The sequence below is a fragment of the Littorina saxatilis genome, linkage group LG8 (assembly GCF_037325665.1).
Source record: "Littorina saxatilis isolate snail1 linkage group LG8, US_GU_Lsax_2.0, whole genome shotgun sequence".
NCBI lineage: Eukaryota > Metazoa > Mollusca > Gastropoda > Littorinimorpha > Littorinidae > Littorina > Littorina saxatilis.
The window spans coordinates 50,316,924-50,342,358 of NC_090252.1; the positions used below are offsets into that span (position 1 = coordinate 50,316,924).

General features: G+C 40.9%; 1 protein-coding gene and 1 long non-coding RNA gene across 2 annotated transcripts in view; both read right to left on the minus strand.

Annotated features, from left to right (window-relative positions):
- Positions 1-15,573, minus strand: part of LOC138973773 (low-density lipoprotein receptor-related protein 2-like) — an 87,593-nt gene extending 72,020 nt beyond the window's left edge. Inside the window, exons 1-11 of the mRNA XM_070346485.1 lie at positions 15,434-15,573; positions 12,589-12,671; positions 11,428-11,541; positions 10,897-11,013; positions 10,243-10,473; positions 9,691-9,990; positions 8,696-8,905; positions 5,535-5,678; positions 4,118-4,315; positions 3,353-3,514; positions 489-608 (exon numbers count right to left, since the gene is read on the minus strand). Of these exons, the coding sequence (XP_070202586.1) occupies positions 489-608; positions 3,353-3,514; positions 4,118-4,315; positions 5,535-5,678; positions 8,696-8,905; positions 9,691-9,990; positions 10,243-10,473; positions 10,897-11,013; positions 11,428-11,541; positions 12,589-12,670 (1,678 nt within the window). The 5' untranslated portion in view covers position 12,671; positions 15,434-15,573. The remainder of the gene's footprint in view (positions 1-488; positions 609-3,352; positions 3,515-4,117; positions 4,316-5,534; positions 5,679-8,695; positions 8,906-9,690; positions 9,991-10,242; positions 10,474-10,896; positions 11,014-11,427; positions 11,542-12,588; positions 12,672-15,433) is intronic.
- Positions 15,574-16,444: 871 nt separating this feature from the next.
- Positions 16,445-19,106, minus strand: LOC138973774 (uncharacterized). The gene is made up of 4 exons (XR_011458150.1): positions 18,166-19,106; positions 17,727-17,833; positions 17,088-17,207; positions 16,445-16,701 (listed from the first exon to the last, which is right to left on the minus strand). It is a non-coding gene; the product is annotated as an uncharacterized lncRNA (long non-coding RNA).
- Between the last annotated feature and the right edge of the window lie 6,329 nt (positions 19,107-25,435).

Genomic DNA, 25,435 nt, shown 5'->3' on the forward strand with positions numbered 1-25,435 from the left:
CACGCGGGAGTCGAGGTATCCCACCATAAACACATACACACACACACACACACACACACACACACAAACACACACACTCGCACACATGCACACACACACACATGCACACATACACACACGCACACGCACGCACACACACACACACACACACCCACATGCACACGCATTCGCACACACACACACACACACACACACACACACACACACACACACACACATTCGCACATACACACACACACACACACACATTCGCACACACACACACACACACACACACACACACACACACACACACATACACACACACACACACTTAAGGAAGCAAAGTGTGTGCGTTGATGTGCCTCTTCCGAACCCAACCCCGTTTTGTTATCTTAACCATTCAAAAGGGCTAACAGTTAGAGCGTTATCCTGTGTGCAGTTAACCTTACATACTCGCATACAAATACATATCCGTCCTCAATGTTATAATTCGCATCTTTCCCTACCGCAGCTTGTCTCGTCACTGTTGTCGCCACAGTTGTTTTGTCCATCACAGACATTCTCGGTCGGTACGCAGTGCAAGTTGTCACACTGGAATTTTCTGGTTCTGGGACATATGAACTTCTCTGCACACACAAAGGACAGAGGTTTGTGACGATACTGGAACTGGGTACGGCAGGAACCCCTAGAGACCTCATTTCGGCAAGTATGCTGCGATGAAAATAGAGGTTTTGACAACTTTTTTTTCTGATTTACTTGTATAAAAGACTACATTAAACTTAACTATACAAGGAAGCCTTTAAAACTATTTAACAAAAATGTGTATCGATTGAACACTGGAGTTTCCCTTCTTTGAGCCATGTGACGTCAGAGGCCGACAAAACTTCTTATTTAGGGGGCCAGCCGAGACTCTAAAATAGCGGATTAGAAGTTTGTGTGCGTTCAATAATTAATAGTAAAAGGATTCTAACCAGAATTGGTGGATACATAAATATTAGTTGTAATGTTGACCAAAATATGTTGACTTCAAACATATAATTGCCTCGTTTTGGAATGTGCTTTTTTTACAGACATTTCTTCCACGCGATAGATTCGCTGATTTGTCTCACAAAGCTGTCATCAACATGAACAAAGCGATTGCAGAAGCAAACTATGTACCAACACGACTGAGACAAACAAACGATTGTTTCACAGCTTCAATACCAACAGAGAACACAGAGGTGTTGGGTAATCACGCTGTGACAAGTCGTACCTCAGAACCAGCACCATTTGGAAGATTGAATTGACCCAACAAAAACAAAAATGACGTCAAAGTCTCTTTCCTTTTGGGTGTAAATCGTCATGACGTCTTTATAGGTCTGCATGCACCTCAAAGGTTTTTCGTTTCCGCTGTGTCTGTCTTTCTCTGTTCATAACTCTGTCTTATAATTTTAGATGCATAGGCAGTAGTGCGGAGCAAGCCAAGCGAACTTGACAGCTAAACCCGTGTCTATAAAACACTCTTCTGGGATGCCGGTACAATATTAACAACAAAAGTGAAAAGAAGAAACAAGGACCAGTGGCAAAATGACAGTGGATTGTACATATTTGCCGGTCAATTAAGGGATGATAGGAGCTTCTACACTACGTGTCAACCACCAGATTCGTAGCAGACGACAAACAAAGACAATAGTACATGTTTTGTGGTGACGATTATGTCGTTTCAAATTATATACACTACGTTGTGAAGACATTTCAAAGCAGACATTAACTTGGATGGGTCATGGGATATATACGTTACACCTCCGATTTATCCAAGGAATCGCTGGATATCTCGTCTAACAGGACCAATGAATATGATGACGTCATTCTTGGCGTAGCCTCGAGTGACGTCATCATATTCATTTACCCAGTCCCGACCGATATACCACGCAATACCATGGATGCACGAAGGTGTAATTCAAACGTAGATTTTGCAACAAACTGCAAACGCGAATATTGTTGACATATATACGAAAGTAGAGTTTACAAAAAACAACAACGACAAACGCAAAAATTGTAGATATACATATACTAGAAAAGCGGATTTTGCAACAAACTGCACACGAAAATAATTAGACATACTAACGAGAAAGGGGAATTTGCGGTAAACTGCAAACACGAATATTGAGACATTCTACGAAATTGCAATAAACTAATATGTATTATTCCATAAGAAACAAGAAATTCCTCTGAGGCCTAAAAAAAAAATAGGTGTGGTTACGGTAACCCGACCTACCCTATTTTTAGGGGCCGATCCTATAACTTTTTATTACATTTGTCAAAACAAAAAACAAAAAAAAAGTGCAAAAAACGCAATGAAAGCGAAAGCGCCCGTGTCGCACACTTATTTTCCTGTCAAGTACCGTACTTTCCGGGTCATAAGGCGCGACTTTTTTCCTCGAGTTCGACCCCTGCGTCTTGTATAACAAAGCGGAAATACGAAAAAAATCAAAGAGACCGCTTGAGTACCAGTCAAACAACTTGTGATAATGCATGTTTCAGCTACTAGGTACTGCCCTGCCTTTGATCTAGCCGCACACACAGATTTCCACTCTGTTAAATTCGGTCACTGACCGGTCACTGACCCCGATGCAGGAAGTGTTTCCTCTCTCAGATATGACAGGGGAACCACCTCTCATGGCAAAAACTGGGTCATTGACCCCTGGGAAGAAGGTCGTGTCTTTTAACAAGGCCACCCAGCTATCACAATGCCTTTGGTCACTGACCGGTCACTGACCCCGAAGCAGGAAGTGTTTCCTCTCTCAGATATGACAGGGGAACCACCTCTCATGGCAAAAACTGGGTCATTTTGGTGACTGGATTACAATTTTTTTTTTTAAAGAAGGGGGTGCGTCTTAGATAACAAAGCGCCTTGTCACCCGGAAAGTACGGTAGGTTTAATTTGTACACATTAGAAAAAAAAAGTTAAAAAAAAAAAAAAAGTGATTGCCTACCTACCTACCCTATTTTTTTTGGCTATGTTACCGTAACCACACCTATTTTTTTTTTTGGCCTGATAGGAAAAACACCCCCGTCAAGGGAAATAACCTTCTCAGTTGGTGGCAGTGAGAATGGTTATTTCCCTTTGACCAACGGGGGTGTCCGTCTATAAGTCCTTGTAGAATCTTAATCCACCAATAACTCCCTAACCGTGTGTTTGACTGGTCCCAATTTTTGTAAGGACCGTCCCAGGAATGTATAGAACCTGTTCACCAAGTTTGGTGACGATCGGTCAGTTCATTCTTGAGGTCTACTTGCGAACACAAACACCGCCACAAACACACAAACACATCGAGTGAAACCTATACACACCCCTATACCGGGGGTGTAAAAACAGAAACAGTCTTACTTGTTGCCTTGACTTGAATACTGAAGCCCCTGCCTCCCCAGGTGTTCCTGGCACGGAACACGATCGTAGCGTTGTTGCTGATAGATGTTATAGGTGAAAATTTGGATTTCCTCTGTTTGTCTTTGTCCATACAGTATGTATTCAACGCGTAATTACCTTGCCCTGAATGAACATAAATAAAAACACAAGTGAACACACACTCACACACACACACACACACACACACACACACACACACACACACACACACGCACGCACGCATGCATGCACGCACGCACGCACACGCACACACACACATACACACACACACACATACACACACAATCTTGTAGAACATTGACTAACCAGATTTGTGAAAATTGACATAAACTTATCCCACAAGCCCAATTAAAGCACTTATTCCCGAGTCATTTCATTTAAATGCATATGCCAGTTCAGGCCGTTTACTTGACTATCTGGATCGTCTTTTGGACTAAAGTTGTCTTTTACGGGGATCACGTGACCGCCGCACAAAGTCATCTTTGTTCCAAAAGGTCATACGTATCGCTTGGTGAACAGTCTGAAATGATATAGAAAGTTTGAATGAACTTAAACCGGAATAAAGGCTTTAATTCGGGTGCGCAATTTGTCGCAATATTAGTCTTGCTAAGTTTGGTTGTGTCTGTTAGTTGTCTTCTCATGCCAAGGTGCCCTGGACGAAATGTGCAAAATACCGGAAGCCAAAAGATATGCAAACGAAGCTTCGTTTATTTCGTAGCTCTTTACCGTCAACAATGCGAACATTTTCCCAGCGGCATCTTTTGATGAGCTGGAAGTCGGTGATGTTGAATTTGATGTAGAATCCAGGTGGCGCAGTAATGCGCCAGACACAATCCAGATTGTTCATATATCTTGCTGGGTACCCGGGGGACTGGACAGTTTGGATGGTTCTGTTGACTACCACGTCGCCACCACATCCCGAAACTGTCAAACAAAAACCACGGTAACAAAATAGTCTGCATCTCACATTGGGTTTGCCATGAATAATTATTTATCCAGGGAGGTGGGGTGGGGGTAGGGGTGTTGAGACTGATAGAGCTGAATCATGTATCCTGGTATATGCTGGCAACAGAGTAAGTTGTACTGTACTTGTTCACCTGGTTAATACATATTTAAAACAAACTATGACACTATCCGTTTGCAACGTGAATAGTAAAGTGTCGTGTAATTAATATTAATAATGAGGATACTAAAACATACGTTCTGTCTGAAATAGGCCAATAAATAATACACATCATTTCTTAGAAACGAAGTTAACACAACTGAATACAAACGCACATACACATGTTGATGTATTACGAAGCTGTGCTGATTCATTATAATGGATAACCCGTGTACAAAGTTAATGACAACAACAGACAGAGATAGTTTAATTGACCTATAACTATTGTTTTATTATTACTATGCTTTTGTGAGTCATGAACACAATTATGTGATGATAGTATTCATATGCATGGTCGTGTGTATATGTGTATGTCTATGTCTGTCTATGTTTGTGTTAGCCCCCGCGGGTTAGGGGGAGTCCCATATTGGTTGGGACGAGAAAGAATTTACCCGATGCTCCCCAGCATGTCGTAAGAGGCGACTAACGGATTATGTTTCTCCTTTTACCCTTGTTAAGTGTTTCTTGTATAGAATAATAGTCAATGTTTGTGCAGCTTTTAGTCAAGCAGTATGTAAGAAATGTTAAGTCCTTTGTACTGGAAACTTGCATTCTCCCAGTAAGGTCATATGTTTTACTACGTTGCAAGCCCCTGGAGCAAATTTTTGATTAGTGCTTTTGTGAACAAGAAACAATTGACAAGTGGCTCTATCCCATCTCCCCCCTTCCCCCGTCGCAATATAACCTTCGTGGTTGAAAACGACGTAAAACACCAAATAAAGAAAGAAAGATGTTTGTCTTTCAGTGTCAGTGTGTCATTGATTATAATAATACTAATAACTGGATATTTCAAGTGCCTAACCTATGGCTCTAGGCCCTTTACAAAAGAACATATACAAAATAGAACAAATAAGTGTACAACATACATAAAACATTAATCATACAGACAAAAATCACCACATGGACTGTGCTTTTTTGGATTTTTAAAGCGGCTTCTTTTGAGGCCTGTAGAAAACCTTGAATTTGATATCGAACCCTTACTTGTCTTGAACAACCCACGTAAACCAGAGTTGACTCTGCGATAGTTGCTGGTGAAGGTGACGGTGATTAAGCCATCTGTAGTTGTGATGGGATTGTAGGGGCGGTGACAAAATCTTCCATACGAAGACCCGGTCTTTTCATCTCCTGAAAGAAATATATCAATAGTCAATAACATGTAAAATACACAGCGTGAGAAAGAGACAGGGTGGGGGGGCTCCTGAATGAAATACATCAATAGTTAATAACATGTAAAATACACAGCATGAGAAAGAAGGGGGGGGGGCGTGTAAATATAAACATGAACATAAATAAGGAGTACAACTGTATAGATCGGAATGCAACGTCCATGCAAATCAACACTTCGGCTAACCAATATTGCGATAACACATTAATAACTATTTCGAAAATTCATACCCGGTCTCTAACTCATCTTTTGAAAAAGCATGAAGAAAATGTACGGCACAGAATGGATGAGTTTTGTTTTTTGGGGGAGCAACTAGGTTATAACAATGAATGAGGAGCTCAAGAATGCACAGATCCGAAAGTGAGAAATCTTGACTTCAGCAAACCAATATGACGGACAATCTTGATTTCCCGTCTGCGTTCATATGCTGCAAATCCCACGTACACATGTCGACACGAACATGCTTTTACTTACATGGCCTCGAGCCAAACGTAGTCTGATTACTTTCCGTTTACATCTAGTGAACGTTTAGGCAACAACAACAAAATAGTCTGTTTACGGTATCCCGACCGACCCTATTTTTTCGCGCGACCCTAGACTTTTTTGGGGGGCATTTGGGAGAAAAAAAATCTGTTTTTTGGCAAAATAACTTAAAAATATGTTTTTTTTTGAAAAACAAAATAAAAATCCCGACCTACCGACCCTATTTTTCTTGCCTATGTTACCGTAAACAAACTTTGTTTGGGGGGGGGGGGGCCTTACGGTACTCACGCCCTCATTTTTCAACCAAATTGGTTGAAATTTTGGTCAAGTAATCTTCGACGAAGCCCGGGGTTCGGTATTGCATTTCAGCTTGGTGGCTTAAAAATTAATTAATGACTTTGGTCATTAAAAATCTGAAAATTGTAAAAAAAAATAAAAAATTATACAACGATCCAAATTTACGTTTATCTTATTTTCCATCATTTGCTGATTCCAAAAACATATAAATATGTTATATTCGGATTAAAAACAAGCTCTAAAAATTAAATATATAAAAATTATTATCCAAATTTTTTTTTCGAAATCAATTCAAAAACACTTTCATCTTATTCCTTGTCGGTTCCTGATTCCAAAAATATATAGATATGGTATGTTTGGATTAAAAACACGCTCAGAAAGTTAAAACGAAGAGAGGTACAGAAAAGCGTGCTATCCTTCTTAGCGCAACGAATACCCCGCTCTTCTTGTCAATTCCATGGGCACTGCCTTTGCCACGGGCGGTGGAGTGACGATGCTACGAGTATACGGTCTTGCTGCGTTGCGTTGCGTTCAGTTTCATTCTGTGAGTTCGACAGCTACTTGACTAAATATTGTATTTTCGCCTTACGCGACTTGTTTTTATACTTGACTGAATGATTTATCTTGGGCGGAGGCCGGTGAGGTTTGTCTCCCGATGTATGTGTGTATGTGTGTATGTCTGTGACAAGCATTTATCAAAATCTACTCAAAGGATTTTGATGAAAATTGATGCATACATTTTAGAGGGCATTTTCTAACGACGTTTTCTCTGGATTTTTGAAAAAGCTATTTTGTGACGGCATTTGTGTGTTTCACGGAAAGTTGAGTTGGCACTGTTGCGGTGGCATTTTTGAAGCTATTTCTTCGGAATTGTTACCAAGTAGTCTTCGGTTTACTCCGGACTACGGGATTTAAGCTTGGTACCTTAGTTTATTATTAAATGTTCACTCAAAGTTACCTCTCTCTCTCTCTCTCTCTCTCTCTCTCTCTCTCTCTCTCTCTCTCTCTCTCTCTCTCTCTTTCTCTCTCTCCATTTATGTAGCACGGGTCGAATGCCTTTGTTTAATAAATAGCTGTTTCATTTGTCGTTTAGCGCAGCAGGTTTCCTTTTCTGGGTATATTACTGTTATAAACGTATAGTCCGTCCGGGTGACCAGGAGAGGACGTTTTAAATTATTTTAAAAAAATCCAATCAACTTTTGCATAATGTCTTAGACCGTGACCAGGACCGTGTCGGATGGAGAATTGTCGTCGATGGCCTATGCTCCCCCGGGGGTTCATAATGGCCTAAGTAAGTAAGTAAGTTAGAATAAAAGTTGTTAAAGACGATTAGTACTATCTTGTATTAAAAGGGTTAAGCACTACTGTCAATAGTTGTTGTTGTACCCAGGTAAAATTTTAAGCGATGTGACCAAAAATGTGTCAATATCAACCCCGGAGGAGCCTCAGTGACGCATAACGCTGACCACCTAAGCCAGCTAGGTGTGCCGCGTGAGCACGCTTTTCACACCAGTTCTGTAAAATTGCATTCCTTGGTCAGATTCTGTCCAATGAACTTCTCAGTAGCCAACAAGAGGTGCTTTCAAAGTGCAAACGACACCCCCCACCACCACCACCCCCCCACCCCTCCACTACCCAATGTTCATGAAATGAACAGTGTTGCGACGTTTCACACGTGCATTGCTGCATGCTTGCAAGTAAAGTAACAACCCTACACTGCATTCCTTGAGACAACAGCAAATTTACTGTCATTCAGGTGGTCGTTTTTACATTTAGTCAAGTTTTGATTTGTTTAAACTTTTTTTTACGTTTTATCAAGTCCCGATCAAATGAATCCACGTTTGAGACGAACCCCGATATTGGCCTACCTTGCATCTTTCCACCGGTGTCGTTTCGTGCAAGAGCGTGACAGTTAAACTTAAAACAAAACATACAAACACGAGAGTTCAAATGAATATATTAGACTTTGAGGTAGAGCGTGAGGCTCTTTTGTGGTATACATTTGATGATTTTTTTTCAATTTCGGTCAATTGCACGTGCACAGGGCTTAAAGCAAAACATATAGACACTAGTACTTTTAACACAAATTAGTACTACTCGCCCATAACAACTTTTGTTCCTAAATACATACCAAAATATCATTTATTAATTATAAATAAAACGTCCTATTTTGGTCTCTCGAACAGACTATACTTACCTTTGTAGATGTTGATATAATCGTTTCTATAGCAACGGCCAGGCCAGTCAACCCAAACGTAGCCAAGATCAAACCATAGAAGTTCTCCTTTGGGCGCAGTGATGCGCCACACACAATACATGTTGTTCCTATAAGTTCTGCCATTTTCACGTGCTTCAAACTGCTGCAGAGAGCTGTTGGCCACAAAATCTCCCCCGCAGTCAGGAATTACTGAAAAGCAAAAGGGTGAACATGTTAGTGTGTGTGCGTGTGTGCGTGTGTGTGTGTGTATGTGTGCGTGTGTGTGTGTGTGTGTGTACATGAAGTGTGTGTGTGCGTGTGCGCGCGCGCGCGTATGTGTGTGTGTGTGTGTGAGTGTGAGTGTGTGTGTGTGTGTAAGAGAGAACGAGAGAGAGAGAGAGAGAGAGAGAGAGAGAGAGAGAGAGAGAGAGAGAGAGAGAGAGAGAGAGAGAGAGAGAGAGATACAATCATAAAGACAGACAGACAGACAGACAGACAGACAAACAGACACACGGACAGACAGACGGACATACAGTCAAAGAGTAGTGAAGGGGAGAGGGTGGGGGATGGAGAACAATCACTGCACGAAGTTACCAGCTTATAGTTAGGGGTGAAATAACGCGGTCAGGGACGTGCAGGGAGTGTAAATCGGATTTCATGACTCCCCCCCACCCCCCCCCCCCCTCACTCCCGAGGATCTTTAGCATGCTTCAGTTTTAAGAAACCTGTGCATTTGAGCTCAATCCTTCAAGCGGGAAAAAAGATTATCCTTGAAGGGCTTGAGCATCAAGAAAAAAGGTCCATACTACACACACACACACACACACACACACACACACACACACACACACACACACATAGACACACACAGACACGCACATACACGCACAGACACAGACACACAAACACACACACACATACACACACACACGCACACACACACACACACACACACAAACACACACACACACACACACACACATACAAATACGTACAGGTCATGTTCATGGGAGTGCTTTCTGTGGCTGTCCCACGTACACTCTCGTGGAATTGTTGGAACGTGTTGAGAGTCACGCTCTCCGCTCTGCACGTGACAGTGTGGCCAGGGTCAAAGGTCGGATCAGGGATGAAGGTGCACGTGTTGTCGGCTGCAGGTTTTTGACAGGGTACCCCGCCCCACTCATAATGGGGAGTGGGGTAGGTGTCCTCTGCAGTGCACGTCAGAGTGACTGGCTGCGAGCCGTTCCGGATGATGGGGGACGGAGTGATTTTCACCTGCCCATTGTACGGACCATCTGTAACGAGAGCCAGCTATGAATTGCAAACTGTAAGAATAAATTAATGCTTCTCTGACTCATCTTCGTGTGACGCCATCATGTCAATCAAAAATCATCTGTTGTGGAATGTATTTCTTATGTTTTCGTTCTGACAATGACATCTGCGAACGTGTGTGTGTGTGTGTGTGTGTGTGTGTGTGTGTGTGTCCATGCGTGTGCGTGCGTGCGTGCGTGCGTGCGTGCCTGTCTAAAACTGAAGTAGTCACTTACAGGCAACTCGCAAAGTGTACACCGCCTCTTCCCTGACACCGTCAGCCGTGAGAAGACAGGTGTACTGTGTCCCGTTGTCTGAGCGTTGAACGTTGGTGAGGGAAAGCGAGCCTGACTGTGAACTCCCAGGCCACGTGATGCTGTAAGGTTTCGTCACATTCTTCGTGCGGCATGTGCAGGACACGTTAGACTTTTCCATCACATAGCTCGGGCAGTCGATCAGCAGATTTCCTGTATCATTTCAAGATTACAGTCATGGGTATCAGAAGTTGTACTTGAGAAAGGTACTCAAGAGTTCAATGGTTCGAATTATATTATTCAGAATCTGCGAAATGATTGGCGATAATGTGACATTTATTCTCAGCCCACGATTGAATGAATAACTAAACACGTGCATTTGGAAATGCATTGTTTGTGACAGAAAATGCATCTTTCTCTACAAACTGACCTGAAGAATGAACGTGTTTGATTTGTGATTCACCCATGTTGCATTGATCTACTTGTCTCTCTCTCTGTCTCTCTCTCTCTCTGTCTCTCTCTCTCTCTGTCTCTCTCTCTCTCTGTCTCTGTCTCTCTCTCTCTCTCTCTCTCTCTCTCTCTCTCTCTCTCTCTCTCTCTCTCTCTCTCTCTCTCTCTCTCTCTCTCTCTGCATACCACAGTTTTCTTCGTCACTGTTATCACCGCAGTCGTCGTTTCCATCGCATTTTCTGGACAAAGCGATGCATCGTTCGTTGCTGCATTTCCACCGGTTAGCGGGACACGTCCATTGTTCTGCACATGCACAAACAAATTAAAACTCACATACACACACATACACACACACACACACTCACACACACACACACACACACACACACACACACACACACACACACACACATACATGCACACACATTCGTACACACACACACACACACACACACACACACACACACACACACACACACACATTCGTGCACACACACACGCACGCACGCACGCACGCACGCACACACACACACACGCACGCACGCACGCACGCACGCACACACGCACGCACACACACACACACACACACACCCACCCGCACACACACACACAAACACACGCACGCACGCACGCACGCACTCACACACGCACGCACTCACACACACACACACACACACACACGCACACACACACACACACACGCACACACGTACGTACCACAGCTCAGCTCATCACTACCACATTGGCTACCGCCATTACAGCGGAATTTTGTGTCAATGCACTTGTTGTTGCTGCACCTCCATTTCATAGCTGGACACATCTTACGCGGCCCTGCAAATCAAATCAACATGCGACAATAATCATAACATGAACATAACATCTTACGCGGCCCTGCAAATCAAATCAACATGCGACAATAATCATAACATGAACATAACATCTTACGCGGCCCTGCAAATCAAATCAACATGCGACAATAATCATAACATGAACATAACATCTTACGCGGCCCTGCCAATCAAATCAACATGCGACAATAATCATAACATGAACATAACATCTTACGCGGCCCTGCAAATCAAATCAACATGCGACAATAATCATAACATGAACATAACATCTTACGCGGCCCTGCAAATCAAATCAACATGCGACAATAATCATAACATGAACATAACATCTTACGCGGCCCTGCCAATCAAATCAACATGCGACAATAATCATAACATGAACATAACATCTTACGCGGCCCTGCCAATCAAATCAACATGCGACAATAATCATAACATGAACATAACAATCAAAACATAGATCTGAAGAAACACATGTTACGTCAATCACATAACCTAACAAAAATAAAGTAACCATTATTTTCTGCTTTCTGCTTTCTTCCACAATATTTTAAAACACGTTGCATTTGTGTATCATGTTTATTACTGTATTGTCCTATCACTGGCTCCCAGTAGAAAGCTAGCAGCAACCGAGTCGGCCTACCCAGGTGTGTTCGTGTTTAGGTGTAATCAGTCACATGCACTTATAGCAACGTGAAGACGGTCTTTGACATCCCCCCAGTGTTTACTAAGGGGTGGAACATGGGTACCGTCTCTAAATATGCACATACAGTTGACCCGTGTCCGTCCCGGCCCGGATTGAACCGCCTGACCCTCGGATAACAAGTCCAGTGCACCAGTGCAATCAAAACATAGATCTGAAGGAACACGTGTTACGTCAACCACATAACCTAACAAAAATAAAGTAACCATTTCTGCTTTCTGCTTTTTTCCACAATGTGTTAAAACACGTTGCATTTCTTTTCATTTGTGAAACTGAGATACCAGGCCCCCAACATTTTGAACGTTTCTTGTATTCAGTACTTACCACCAGCAAGAGTCATCTTGATATGGCATAGCGCGATCACTGACAGGATGCACGCTGCGTTCAACACGTGCCACCGCATCATCCTGCAACAGTCAAATATGGAACATTCAGCGGTGTCATTCAAAAATGGCTGGAAATAGTGTAATTACATGATTTGTTTGCAGGCTAAAATTAAATGTATTTCTCAATTTGCATCAACATATTTCTTGGAGATATTTTAATAACACAATGACAACATGCAAAGCAGAGTAAACGTGTTAATTAATTCCTGTAAAGCGCAGACCCGTGTTGTTTGTTTCTATGTTATGACAAATCCCACTTAAACGTATAGGACACCTTTTTTTGTACACGTACAACAATTGTTATTAAAGAGAAAACCACATCAAGACGTACTGATTACACCCAAACAAAAGTGGCGACAAAGATGGACAATTTTGAGATGTGTTACTTTTAACATTTATTTTAAAATAATATACAGCATCATAATTTGTTTCAGGACAAAGAACAAGTAAGGTAAGTATGGCATTTTCTGCCGCCTGCCACGAAGCCGCAAGCGAATTATTTATCCATTAGTCATTAAAAGATATGCATCCGCTGCGGCTTCGTTGCAGGCGGCACATAATGCCATCAAGATAAGTTTTCGTAAATAATTGTTTGTCTGTGCACTTAAAATACCTTTGGGTCGATAATTTGTGACTGTAATGTAGTTTTATCAATAACAAACGTTTCCAACAAATTACCTATCTTGATGTTTCGATTCTGAATTTTGGAACGTTGGTTCTCTTTGTTTTTGGATTTAGTTCAGGACATTTTTCAATATGCTCTTGAGTTGGTAACAAGCAGTGTAATCGATACATTTTTCTTGCACACTATGTGTGGACATTTGTGATACATCAGGGTGACGTATACACACATTTTGAGAGTATGTTGAATATAATACACTGTTACAGCACCACCAACTTGTGACACCTGTGCGCCAGCATTATTCATTTTTCGTCATCGAAGATCTTTCGTATTTCACTCAGTGTCATTTCCCAGTTCTGTGTTCTGCTGTCGTTTTGACTGATTTGACAAGTTGAGAAAACCAATGACATTTTATTTTTGCGAAGCAACTGAATATGACAAGAAAAGAAAGCGTGCAGAAGTATGTTTGGGTCCTGCCAGAGTTTATGACCGACGATTTCTCCCTTGGTAGAACATGAAGATGTCTGTTTTTTGTCTGCTTTGAAGGTAGGGAGATTTTACAGCGCACACGGTAAATTGCAAGTCGTAATGGACAAGCATGTTGTTATTCTTCTTTCTTCGAAGTACCGTAGATTTGTTCTTGGCCATAATTATTTTCGAGCTGTGCATTGTTATATCATGGGAAAAACACGTTTGAACGCAAATTCGCAAAGAAATTGTGATCATTTGCTCCGGAACTGCAACATCGATTTTGAATAACAAAAAAATTCTGGCTCAATATGCGGGAACAGTCTGGTAGTGTCATATTGTTTTAATGGAAATGCTCATAATTTACATGGCACTCCGGTCCTGTTCTTTCTTTCGTCACACCCAAAACCGTTATTGGTTTTTGGCGACGCAGCATTACTACTTGTCTAAGGCAACTCTCTTTCTGCGTCTGCTTATTACAAAATACAGATGTTACCAATCAAACTACAATATGCTATCACGAAGGTTGGATCATGTGTAATTAATATGAACAAACATATAAATATACCATGTAACTACACCCTTGCATATATAAATGTCGTAATCGCATTTTAGAGAAGGTTGCTCCTGGAGAAGGATTTACTTAGTCTTAAGTACAAAGAATCGAGTTGCGCCAACATTCCAAGACAACGACGATATGTAACCTGCATGTGTATTCTGGTACTATCAGAGACAATTCACCTCAGTTATCTCTTTTGCTCTGTCTTTCCCTTTGTCATCATCTTGTCTATCATTTATTAGACATTTGTATTAGAAGTAAGGATCGGTTGTAAGAAAAGGCATCGCCTTAAACTTATATCCTTGAAAAATAAAGTTATATCATCATCATCATTTCTCTCTCTCTCTCTCTCTCTCTCTCTCTCTCTCTTTCTTTCTCTCTCTCTCTCTCTCTCTCTCTCTCTCTCTCACTCTCTTGTTTCACTTACCTGATAACTTCGTACACGGCTGCACCAAATCCACACTTACTAAGCGAACACTGTTATACCCTACTACATACTGCATTTAATGAAAAAAAGAAAAGAAAGACTGACTCGTTACGTGTCATCCGAACTACCAATGGTCACGTCTGTTTGCTTGTTTTATCATGACAGACGCAGATCGCAGGTGTTTTTCAAAACAACTAAAACAAAAAGTTCTGCATTGCGGAAGAAGAGCAGCTGAACAGAACACGTAATGCAATGGATTTGCTGTGTTCCGTTTGATAGTGTGTGCAACAGATTCATGACTGCTTACAGGCTATTGGGCTAAATTATCGAATATGTGGCGTGTGAGTATGCTATATTCTATCTTTCTTTCTATTCATCTCTCTCTCTCTCTCTCTCTCTCTCTCTCTCTCTCTGCTTGTATTTTTCATTTAAATGTTTAGAAAACGCTGTTTAAGCATTAGTATTTTATGATTATACATTGTCTTTTCTTCTGTTCACTTGAAACGACGCGTGTGTGGATTGCTGCTGCACACACGCTCTACTTTTGTGTAACCAGCCCCCTTCCGAAAGGGGCTAAGGCCTTAAAGGAATAAAATCTTGTTCTTGTTCTTGTTCTTGTTCTCTCTCTCTCTCTCTCTCTCTCTCTCTCTCTCTCTCTCTCTCTCTCTCTCTCTCTCTCTCTGTCTCTTTAAAATATAGAAACTCACCTCAGAGAATACCCAGCTATACTCTCGTGAATCGTTCACCTGAAATCTTCTTCAGTGAAAGCAAGAAGTCCTTTTCCTGCAAAAAAACATCACGAACACAGCGAACAGAAATATGTAAAAGTTTATATAATTCACAGACCGTATTTTATTGAGGAAATGAAAACTCTCAGATGCAGTGTAGCGTACGGGACAACAATGTTCACACGATCTTTGATGACGAACACAGACCGCACATATGGTTAGTACATTTTCAGCCACTATAACAAAAGAATAAAGGCCATAAATACACCTTTTTATGCTGGTACAACTTCTGTAAAGGGGTCGAGTCTAGGCTTAAAGTAAAACGCAAAATAGGTAGAATTCATTCATCTCTCTCTCTCTCTCTCTCTCTCTCTCTCGCTCACTCTCTCTCTCTCTCTCCCTCTCTACTCTCTTTGCACATAAAACCAACAATCCCTGCTGACTTAAATCACTGTATTGCAATCATACAGCAATAAATGTGCAACAAGTGTTATCCACTCGTATATGCAAACGCGCTTCTGCGTAGAACTCACATATGAAGATATTAAACCACACACAATTCGATTCTTTCATTAATATTCAAGAATATGGATACCTTGGTGCAATATTCATGCGCACATTCGAATACAATAAAGTAATTGTGGGCTTGAGTCAGGATATTAAAACGCACCTGAAAGCATATGCCTTATTCTATTTCTATAAAAGCTGTTGCCACCTTTGACATGTTTGTTTTTTGGTGTGGTTTTTTTTAAGGGGGGAAGGGGATGGGGGTATGTGCGTATCGTATATTGAATGTTGATACACATACACACACACACGCACACACAGACATGCACACACACACACACAGACACACACACACGCACATACACACACACGTACACACACACACACACACACACACACACACACACACACACACACACACATGAAAGTCAACGGGATCCACCCTGCTTCCGAGCAGTTTATACGTTTATTTCTGATTCATTGAAGTCAGTGATATAAGAAGGCTGACGAATACCATCTACCACAGGATCTCCACGTCACATCTCTACAGCGTGCGATCAAACTTGTGTTTTTGTTTTGTTCCACAATAGGTATTGTTTCAACCAGATGTAATCAACAACATTAACATTCCATCATCCTCACAATGTATGTCTGCACAGCAATGTCATCCTTTGACGTTCATCGAACCAAAACACCATGATGTTTATCCGGGTTACATGCTTGCAGTCATCACACCGTATCTGGAAAAAAAAAGGAATTGTGTTTGAATGTTTCAGGAAATAACGTCTTCGGGTCTGTATGAGTTGTAGACGAGCGCATACCCTTTATTTAAAGAAATAAACAATCCCCATGTGTTCTGCGCTTGTAATTCGCCAGAGCATTCCTCGCAAACACCCCCCCACACACACACACACACGCGCGCACACATGCATACACCATGTCTCTCTCTGATTTCCTCAGGCTCTCACCCACTCTCTCTCTCACTAACCCTGGCCCTAGTCTGTCGGTCAGTCTGTCTGTTTGTCTGCCTGTCTGTCTATGTATGTCTCTCTCCCCCTCTCTCTCTCTGTCTCTCTCTCTCTCTCTCTCTCTCTTGCTCTTTTTTCTCCCTCTCCCTTCTGCGTACCACAGTTGATCTCGTCGCTGTTATCGTTACAATCATCCCTTCCATTGTAACGTTGGTAGATCGATATTCAGTAGCTGTTTGCACACCTCCACCCCTTCTTTTTCGAACACTTGCGCTGATCTGCAACAAAAGTAATAACAAGTCGCGTGAAGTGTAACTAATACATGTAGTCAATCTCTCAAACTCACAGAATAAAATTGAACGTACTGCATTTGTTTTCACCAAGACAGTTTAGCTTAGTCGATACAACGCAGCCAAGACACTGCTGACATGTTTGTTTTAAATATGACATCAGCAAACGTAAACATGAACTGATCAATGTTTAAAGGCACAGTAAGCCTCCCGTAAACCATCACAGAGCTCCCCGAGCGTCTACATACAGTACAAGCATACTTCCAATTGAACGCTCACCGAACGGGAACATCCTGGCTGCTTTCTGTCGAGCGTGAGAAATTTTCAGAGAATTTATTTTCGTGGACTTGGTCCTCTACAACAATGGCGCCTTGTTTTGGTGCTGGACGGCTGTTATGAATATTCAATACCGGAAATCACGCCCGGACAGTAAGCCTCCCGTAAACCATCACAGATACTGTCAGGCTTTTACACACAGTAAAAACACCCTTCCATTTGAACGCTCACCAAACGGGAACATCCTAGGTGCCCGTGAATCCGAAGGACAGTCTCCTGAAATGCATGGTGCTTCTTATTTGCCTGGACAGCCTGATTCATCTCCTTTCAAACAGCGTCTGCAAAAGACATGGATACTATGAATGTTATCTCCTTTGAACAGGCAATTACTACATGTACTTCTATTTTAAAATTATTAACCGATAATTAAAACAAAAAGGTAATTGCCTCTGTATTATCGCTTCTGCGTTAAAACTTTGGATAGTGTTCGTGTTTCTATTCACACAAACAAATGAAACATTAGTACTTGATTACACTGAATATTCTGAAAGTAACCAAAAGTAAAGTAAGTAAGAAGTAAGTAAGTAAGTGTGTGTGTGTGTGTGTGTGTGTGTGTGTGTGTGTGTGTGTGTGTGTGTGTGTGTGTGTGTGTGTGTGTGTTGTTACTTACCAGACTTTGTACAGGGAGACTCAGTTTCTTGGGTTTCAAGAGTTATTTGCTGAAGCAAATCCTCATCTGACCACTCATTGTGATAACCTTTGAATAACAACATATATTAGAGTCAATTAAACTGACAAAATCCATCAACCAAATCAATTTATCTATCCATATTTACAAGCATACACAAATAATGTAAACACTCACTAAACATGTTTTAATTGTTTAACAAACACTAAAGAGCTGCATGGATACACTACAACATTAAGGCATGAGCACATGCACACACCGTCACACACACACACACACACACACACACACACACACACACACACACACACACACACACACACACATACTGACACAAACAAACACACACGCGCGCAAGAACATTCACGCTGAAACAAACACATTTACCTGCCTGTGTTTTACAATTAGGCCTAAAAAAAAAATAGGTGTGGTTACGGTAACCCGACCTACCCTATTTTTTGGGGCCGATCCTATAACTTTTTATTACATTTGTAAAAAAAAAAAAAAAAAAAAAAATGAAAACAAGAAAACGAGTGCAGAAAACGCAATGAAAGCGAAAGCGCTCGAGTCATCATGCAGACGACAGACGATGCAAGGGAAATAACTCCTTCTACTAAAAAGGCCCAACAGACGGTTCCCATGACAAAAATGGCGGCATCTTCTGCTACACGCTTGGGTGCTCTGCTAATGGCAAAGTGCGACCACCAAAATGAACTCAAACAAATCGCAGCTTATCCAGAGACTTTACATGTGAGTGAGCTGTTTGGCGCAATTCGCCCAGAGATGAATATGAAGAGATACGGCGCGACAGCTTGGGGTTACTCTGATGTCACAACCGCGTGCACAAACCAAAATGGCTTCGAGTTGTCATGGGGGCTAACAGTGGGGGGAATTTGCGATACGTTTGGTCTGTAAGCCATCCTCTTCAAGTGTCAAACTTTACAACAAGAGGAGGAGGACGATCTGAATGCTGCCCAGGAGCCTCCTGACGCATTTCAAGTACTCATGCTCTCTACGCAATCCAGGACACTCCCAACAAAAAAGACAAGCAGGTGAGGTTTGGTGCATTTCCCATTGAAAAAATTGGCCATAGAAACAAAGTTATCAAATGAGATTGAAAGAGAGGGTCATGTCATTTAACTATTGTTTTACAAACTGTAATTGTAACGGAATGATTTTGTACAATTGTATTTGTGAATGCATAACATTTTACTGAGAAACTGAGGACTGCTGGTGAAGAGAGAAAATGTGTAACAAACTAAGACACTAGAAACACCAAGGAAAGGAGGGGCACAAAGAAAAGAAAACAACAGACATAGAAACAAAACAAAAGACAGATAGGGAAACGTGTGGACATTTGTAACAAAAAAGCCGACAAAGAAACAACAAGCACAGAGAGGGTAAACACGTCCACACATTTTCCCCTCTCTGTGCTTTGTTTTGTTTCTTTGTCTGCTTGTTTTCTTTTCACTGAAGAAGATCTTTAAATGTCAAAACATCAGTACATTGTTTTTCTTTGTGCCTCTCCTTTCCTTGGCGAGTAGGTATGACATAGTTGCTCATACAATCTTTATTTTAATATTAAATAGTTTCCCTTCAGTATTTTAACTATGTTCTTGCATTCATTTGTGTGCAGCGCTGGCGTGAAGGAGGGTCTCAGCAGAAAGGATGAGCTCTTCAATGATATCCTGCTACAGCTGAAAGGAAAAGGCGTTGATTTTCCATCTTTCACTGCAGACATGATTTTTGTGTGGATATAAATCTTGCGATTGAAACACATACATGTGGAAATAACTTGTTGCTGTGAACACTTGTGACTCAAAGTGAAAGAACAAAGTTTGTGTTCAAGAATGTGAACTTTAAAGACTCTGAGGATGGCACATATTTAGATCCAATGACTGACAATCGCTTGTGGGTAGATTTATTTGAGTGAGAATTAAGCCACAAACACCAATTGAGCCATAAACTGCTTTCGTCTCAAATTCCTCTGATCTTCTAATTTTTTTTGTTTTAAAAGGTAAGTTCAAAATTGCTCAAAAGAATATCCATAGTCGCACACTTATTTCCCTGTCAAGTAGGTTTAATTTGTATACATTAAATGATTAATAGAAAAAAAAGTTTAAAAAAAAAAAAAAGTGATTGCCTACCTACCTACCCTATTTTTTTTGGCTATGTTACCTTAACCACACCTATTTTTTTTTTGGGGCCTTAGGAAAACAAAACACAAAAAGCTAGGAATCAGTTTGCAGATACAGGATTTAGACTGAATCAGAAGGTTAATCCCCTATATTTAAAAAAGGAATCCGAATTTCAGCTTTTATGGTCTGTTCAAATGGGGAAAAACATAATACATGAAGATACTCACTTGAATCTGTGTCCTGACTCGAGCAACAGCCAAATTGACTGTGCAGCAGATGTAAAATAGGCAGAGAGCTGTTCTCTGTTCCAGTTTTTTTCAGAAAGTGGACCATCCTTTTGTCAGTTTTAGGAAGTTGCACCCACTTTACCACCAACCCCTCTCCCCGGCCCCAACCCACCTTATTACCACCATCCTCCCTCAAGGGACTGCATCTTCCCCAATTCATTCTTAATTCACTCTTTATCACAGGAAAGTTAATTGTGTTAAACCCTGCTTGGTGACTGCAGCTGTTAACGGTACATCCGGAGTCAGGAACGATACTGACACTTGACAGGTGTCATTGACCTGTTTTAGTTCCCACAGTCTATCAAATTCCTTCTTCTGTCGACAGCAGACTCTACTACTGCTAGTTACATTATTCTGTGTGCTGGATGACATCCTACACCACACAGAAAGGGTCATGACCAGATACCACTACCGCTATTTTGCCCTTATCTGGCTGCGCTGAGAACAGGAAAAGTGACTGTCACCCAACAAGCAGAAGAGGTCAGGTTAGGATGGCTACATCTGGCTCGCAGTGAAACACTCCCCTTTCTCCATAGGCCTCAGTAGCAGAACAGACTAAACTGAACTTAGCACGTTCTGCTTCCAACCTGGATGGAGTTAGAGGGTTCTGCTTCCAAGATGAGCTGGAGAAATGCTTGGAGCCAGAACACATTATAACCTATAAATACGCAATTATGCAAGATTTTCAAGAATCCTGCACAGGAAGTGAGAATCATGTTACCATAAATGATAAGTCAAATAACTATAAAGTTGCAAAACATGTTATTTTGAAGTAATTGGTTCTGGTTTTAGCCCATCGAAATGGTGTCAATGTGTCCACAATGCACTAATCACAGACAACAGTTATACGCTGTACGTAAATGCAACTCTCCAACTGACATTTTCTGCCACTTGAAACAAATGACTTTCGGAGGAAAATATTAACTCCAATATTGAAATATTATGTATGATTTTTAATAATTACTTGCGCTTTTTAAAAATAAAACTTTTTCTACGATAAGGTGTTTACCCCCTAAATGTATAAGTCATCCGGTAGAAAAACCTGAAGTATCGTGTACTAAGCATATGTATATGTTTAAAAAGTGTGTTAATGTAGAACATCTTGCCGATGTATATGTTTAGGTGTTGAATACTTTAGGGGAAAAGCATAGCCATTATTCATTCATCTTCAACTAACACCCCTAATCTCAGGGCTCATTTTGTTAGTGGGGGTAGGGTTTCAATCAGTCAAAAATCACTTTCATTCAATATTTTCTGCCATTTCAAATACATACACGTAATTGCACAATTTCTTGAATTTTAAGATGCTTTAACTGACTATACCAAGAAAACCTGCACTTTTTGTAGAATTAGTTTTTTGTCCATGATTTATGTTTAAAAATGTCAATTTTTACGACAAAAAATGCTAAAGGTTGCCTCACCAGAGGACACGTACCTGCGACGTGAATCGTGTCTGCCAATTAAAATGCATATATTTTGAAATAAGGGGAATCATAACATATTTCACTGAAAAGTGTCTCACTCTAATACCTTCTGGGTTCATTGTGTATTTGGTTAAGTGAATTGCTGATAAGTATTTTTTGAAAATGACAGCTATACATATATTTTATTAAAACTGAAGGAGTGAAAAACAGACCTGTTTTGAAGAAGTCGTACTAAAATCATGTATGGGCTTGGACTTCACAGTTTGCGTGTTATCTTTTTAAAGAAAACCCGTTTTCATCACTAACAATGACCTAATTTACACATACATATCGGTCGGTCATAGTCACGTGTTTTTTTTTTTAGAGAGGTAGTGTACAAAATGTCGTTTTGTACGTTTAAATTACATGTCTATTATTTTAGTCATATATCAATCAATAAATAAATGCGCATACTTTTATTAAACGTTACTTTCACTTTAAGATCGCTTCTAACATTTAGTATAATTTCTGACAAATGCACGCTATGTAATACATTCATAATATTATGGACGCCATTTGGTAAAACCGGAAGTTGAATTATTTTGCGATAGCAAAATCCTTTTACAATGATCACTTTCCTTTTTATATTGAGCTGATCTTTAACGTTATGGGTAAAAATCTAACAGATTGAACCAAATTATCCTTTTTCAAGCCTGTGTATGTGTAAACTCTTTTTTGCTTCGACTCGGTTCGGTTTTCGGAGTTGATTCAAAATCATCCATTATGTATCTTATGTGACTGTTGTTTTCCTCGGTAAATTAACAATTGTTGATGTAAAATAATTCTAGCTGTGAGAATAAACAATTTGTAAGATGTTTTTACTGCGGTTTCAACCAGGCGTTCAGTTAGCTATACATATCGATTGAGAAAATGGCATTTCCTGTTTTGTCGTCCGCATGTTATACAGATGTTGTTAAAAATAAAACTGTGTATACGAATTAGGCATTTTACTTGCTGTCTGATGGCAACAATCTTTAGCTTTCGTTTAAGGTATAATTTGCTTACATCCGTATGCAGTCAAGCGGTACATGATGTTTTTTTGTAACCTACCCCCTGCGTCATGGCTGCATTTTTGCAGAATATGGGTCATGTTACAAAACCGCTTCTCATTCTTAGGTGGTTGGGTTTAGCCATTTGTCGTTTACCGAACTGCGGCTGCAAATAAAACGAACTTTCCAAAAAACATAATATCTAATGTGACCACCAAAAGTAACCTTTCCACTATAGCCAGCCAGGTGACTAAATGGAAGGGCGCTGGTTCTGAGCGAGCTTAGTTCTCCAGATAGGTGTGACCACATGACGTCATTTATACTTTCGTCATCGAAGATCTTTCGTATTTCAATCAGTGTCATGTCCCAGTTCTGTGTTCTGCGGTCGTTTTGACTGACTTGACAAGTTGAGAAAACCAATGACATTTTATTTTTGCGAAGCAACTGAATATGAAAAGAAAAGAAAGCGTGCAGAAGTATGTTTGGGTCCTGCAAGACTTTATGACCAACGACTTCTCCCCTGGAAGAAAATAAAGATGTCTGCTTTTCGTCTGCTTTGAAGATAGGGAGATTTTACAGCGCACACGGTAAATTGCAAGTCGTATTGGACAAGAATGTTGTTATTCTCTCTTTCTTCGAAGTACCGTAGATTTGTTCTTGGCCATAATTATTTTCGAGCTGTGCATTGTTATATTATGGGAAAAAACACGTTTGAACGCAAATTCACAAAGACATTTTGATCATTTGCTCCGGAACTGCAACGTCGATTTGCCTAAACAAAAAAATATGGCTCAATACACCAGTTAACAGTTTCGGCACTTACATGGTACAAAGAAGGAAAACTCACGTGATACACAAAGCGATTCTGGTTGGACGGAGAAATTTCGACGAGCAACCCCTGCATCGTCTGCTCAACGTGATGGAAGCAATTGAACGGGACGGTGTGTTTTCCTCTACGTTATAACAAAAACCTCACGTTACATCCAAATTAGCGATGGCGTCAACATGCTGTGTTATTGGTTGCAGTAATGGGAGTTTAACCGAATTAAAAAATGGTGGTCAGAAGATTGCACAATTCATTACGTGCCTCGACGGTCGTTAGTGTGTGGTTGCGAACCACCATTCAGGTGGGCATTTGTTATCGCCTGTGTGTCGTGTGTTGACAAACTTTTAGTACGACTGATGTGAGCCGAATTTATTGGGGAAAGTTCAATGAATGCAAAAAGGTATGCCAAATAGTAGTGTGTCGTGTTTCCTTTGCGTTGGGTTGTGGTCAAATACACAGCGGTTATCTGTTTGTGAGTTGCCTGGAACACGTTTTTTTTTAATAACATCTCTCGATCTTCACATATTTTGTCATGTGAATAAGAACAGAACAAGTTCGTCAAACATATTTCTTATTTTATCTGCATTGAATGAATTCTTGTTAATTGTTTATTCATAAAGACCACTTGTACTAAAGAAAATGTTTCCCCCTTTCAACGGGTGGAGTAGTGCGCCGGAGTAGTGTCCCTTGCGTAGAAACGTGGGCGAATAACACGATCTGCGCATGCGGTCTTCTTCTTCTTGGCGTTCGCAGCTGCGCATGCGGTGAAATCAACCGGAAAAGGACAAATACATAAACATGCCGAAAAACGATATGCGCATCACCCGGAAAAGAAAATAAGTCGAATCTGCTTGCGATAAAAGAAGTGCGTATGTGAGAGATCTAAAATGGCTGCGGAACTGTTAACTGGTGTATATGTGGAAACAGACTTGTAGTGTCATATTTTTTAAACGGGTTTGGAAGAACTGCTCATAATTTACATAGCACTCCGGCCCTGTGGCCGAGGTCTTGTCAGCTACGTAGCGGCTTTACGCATATGCGCAGAGCCTACGGACACCGTAAGATAAAAACGTGGTGGGCATGACGCGAGCGTAGCGAAACTTGCGCCGCTACGTTCACCGTAAAGTTACGACAGCTCCCCCCCCTGTCGTAAATCTTTGCGCAGCACGCGTGTGGCGAAAAAACATGGCGGGCAGGACGTTATTTTTTCGGATGCTTTTGCAGCGGAACTTCAGCCGTCAACGGATGTTGCTGAACAGATCCTAATCGCTTTGCTTCTTTTTTTCTGTCAAGGTGTGGATTTCAACTTCACTAAAATTTTGCCGCGGTGCTTTGGAGCTCCAGCTTCGACAATGTGATAAAGAACAAATCGAATACGTATATATATTACGTAATCAAACACAACATCATGACGTAAAGTACACAACACAAAAAGAAAGAATTCTCCGTATCGCCGAGACTAATAGACTTCCTTGAGGCTTTTGACGTCACTAGTTAGACGCACTTCACGGGATATACCCCTTCACTAAAAATAGTACAACTTTGCGCA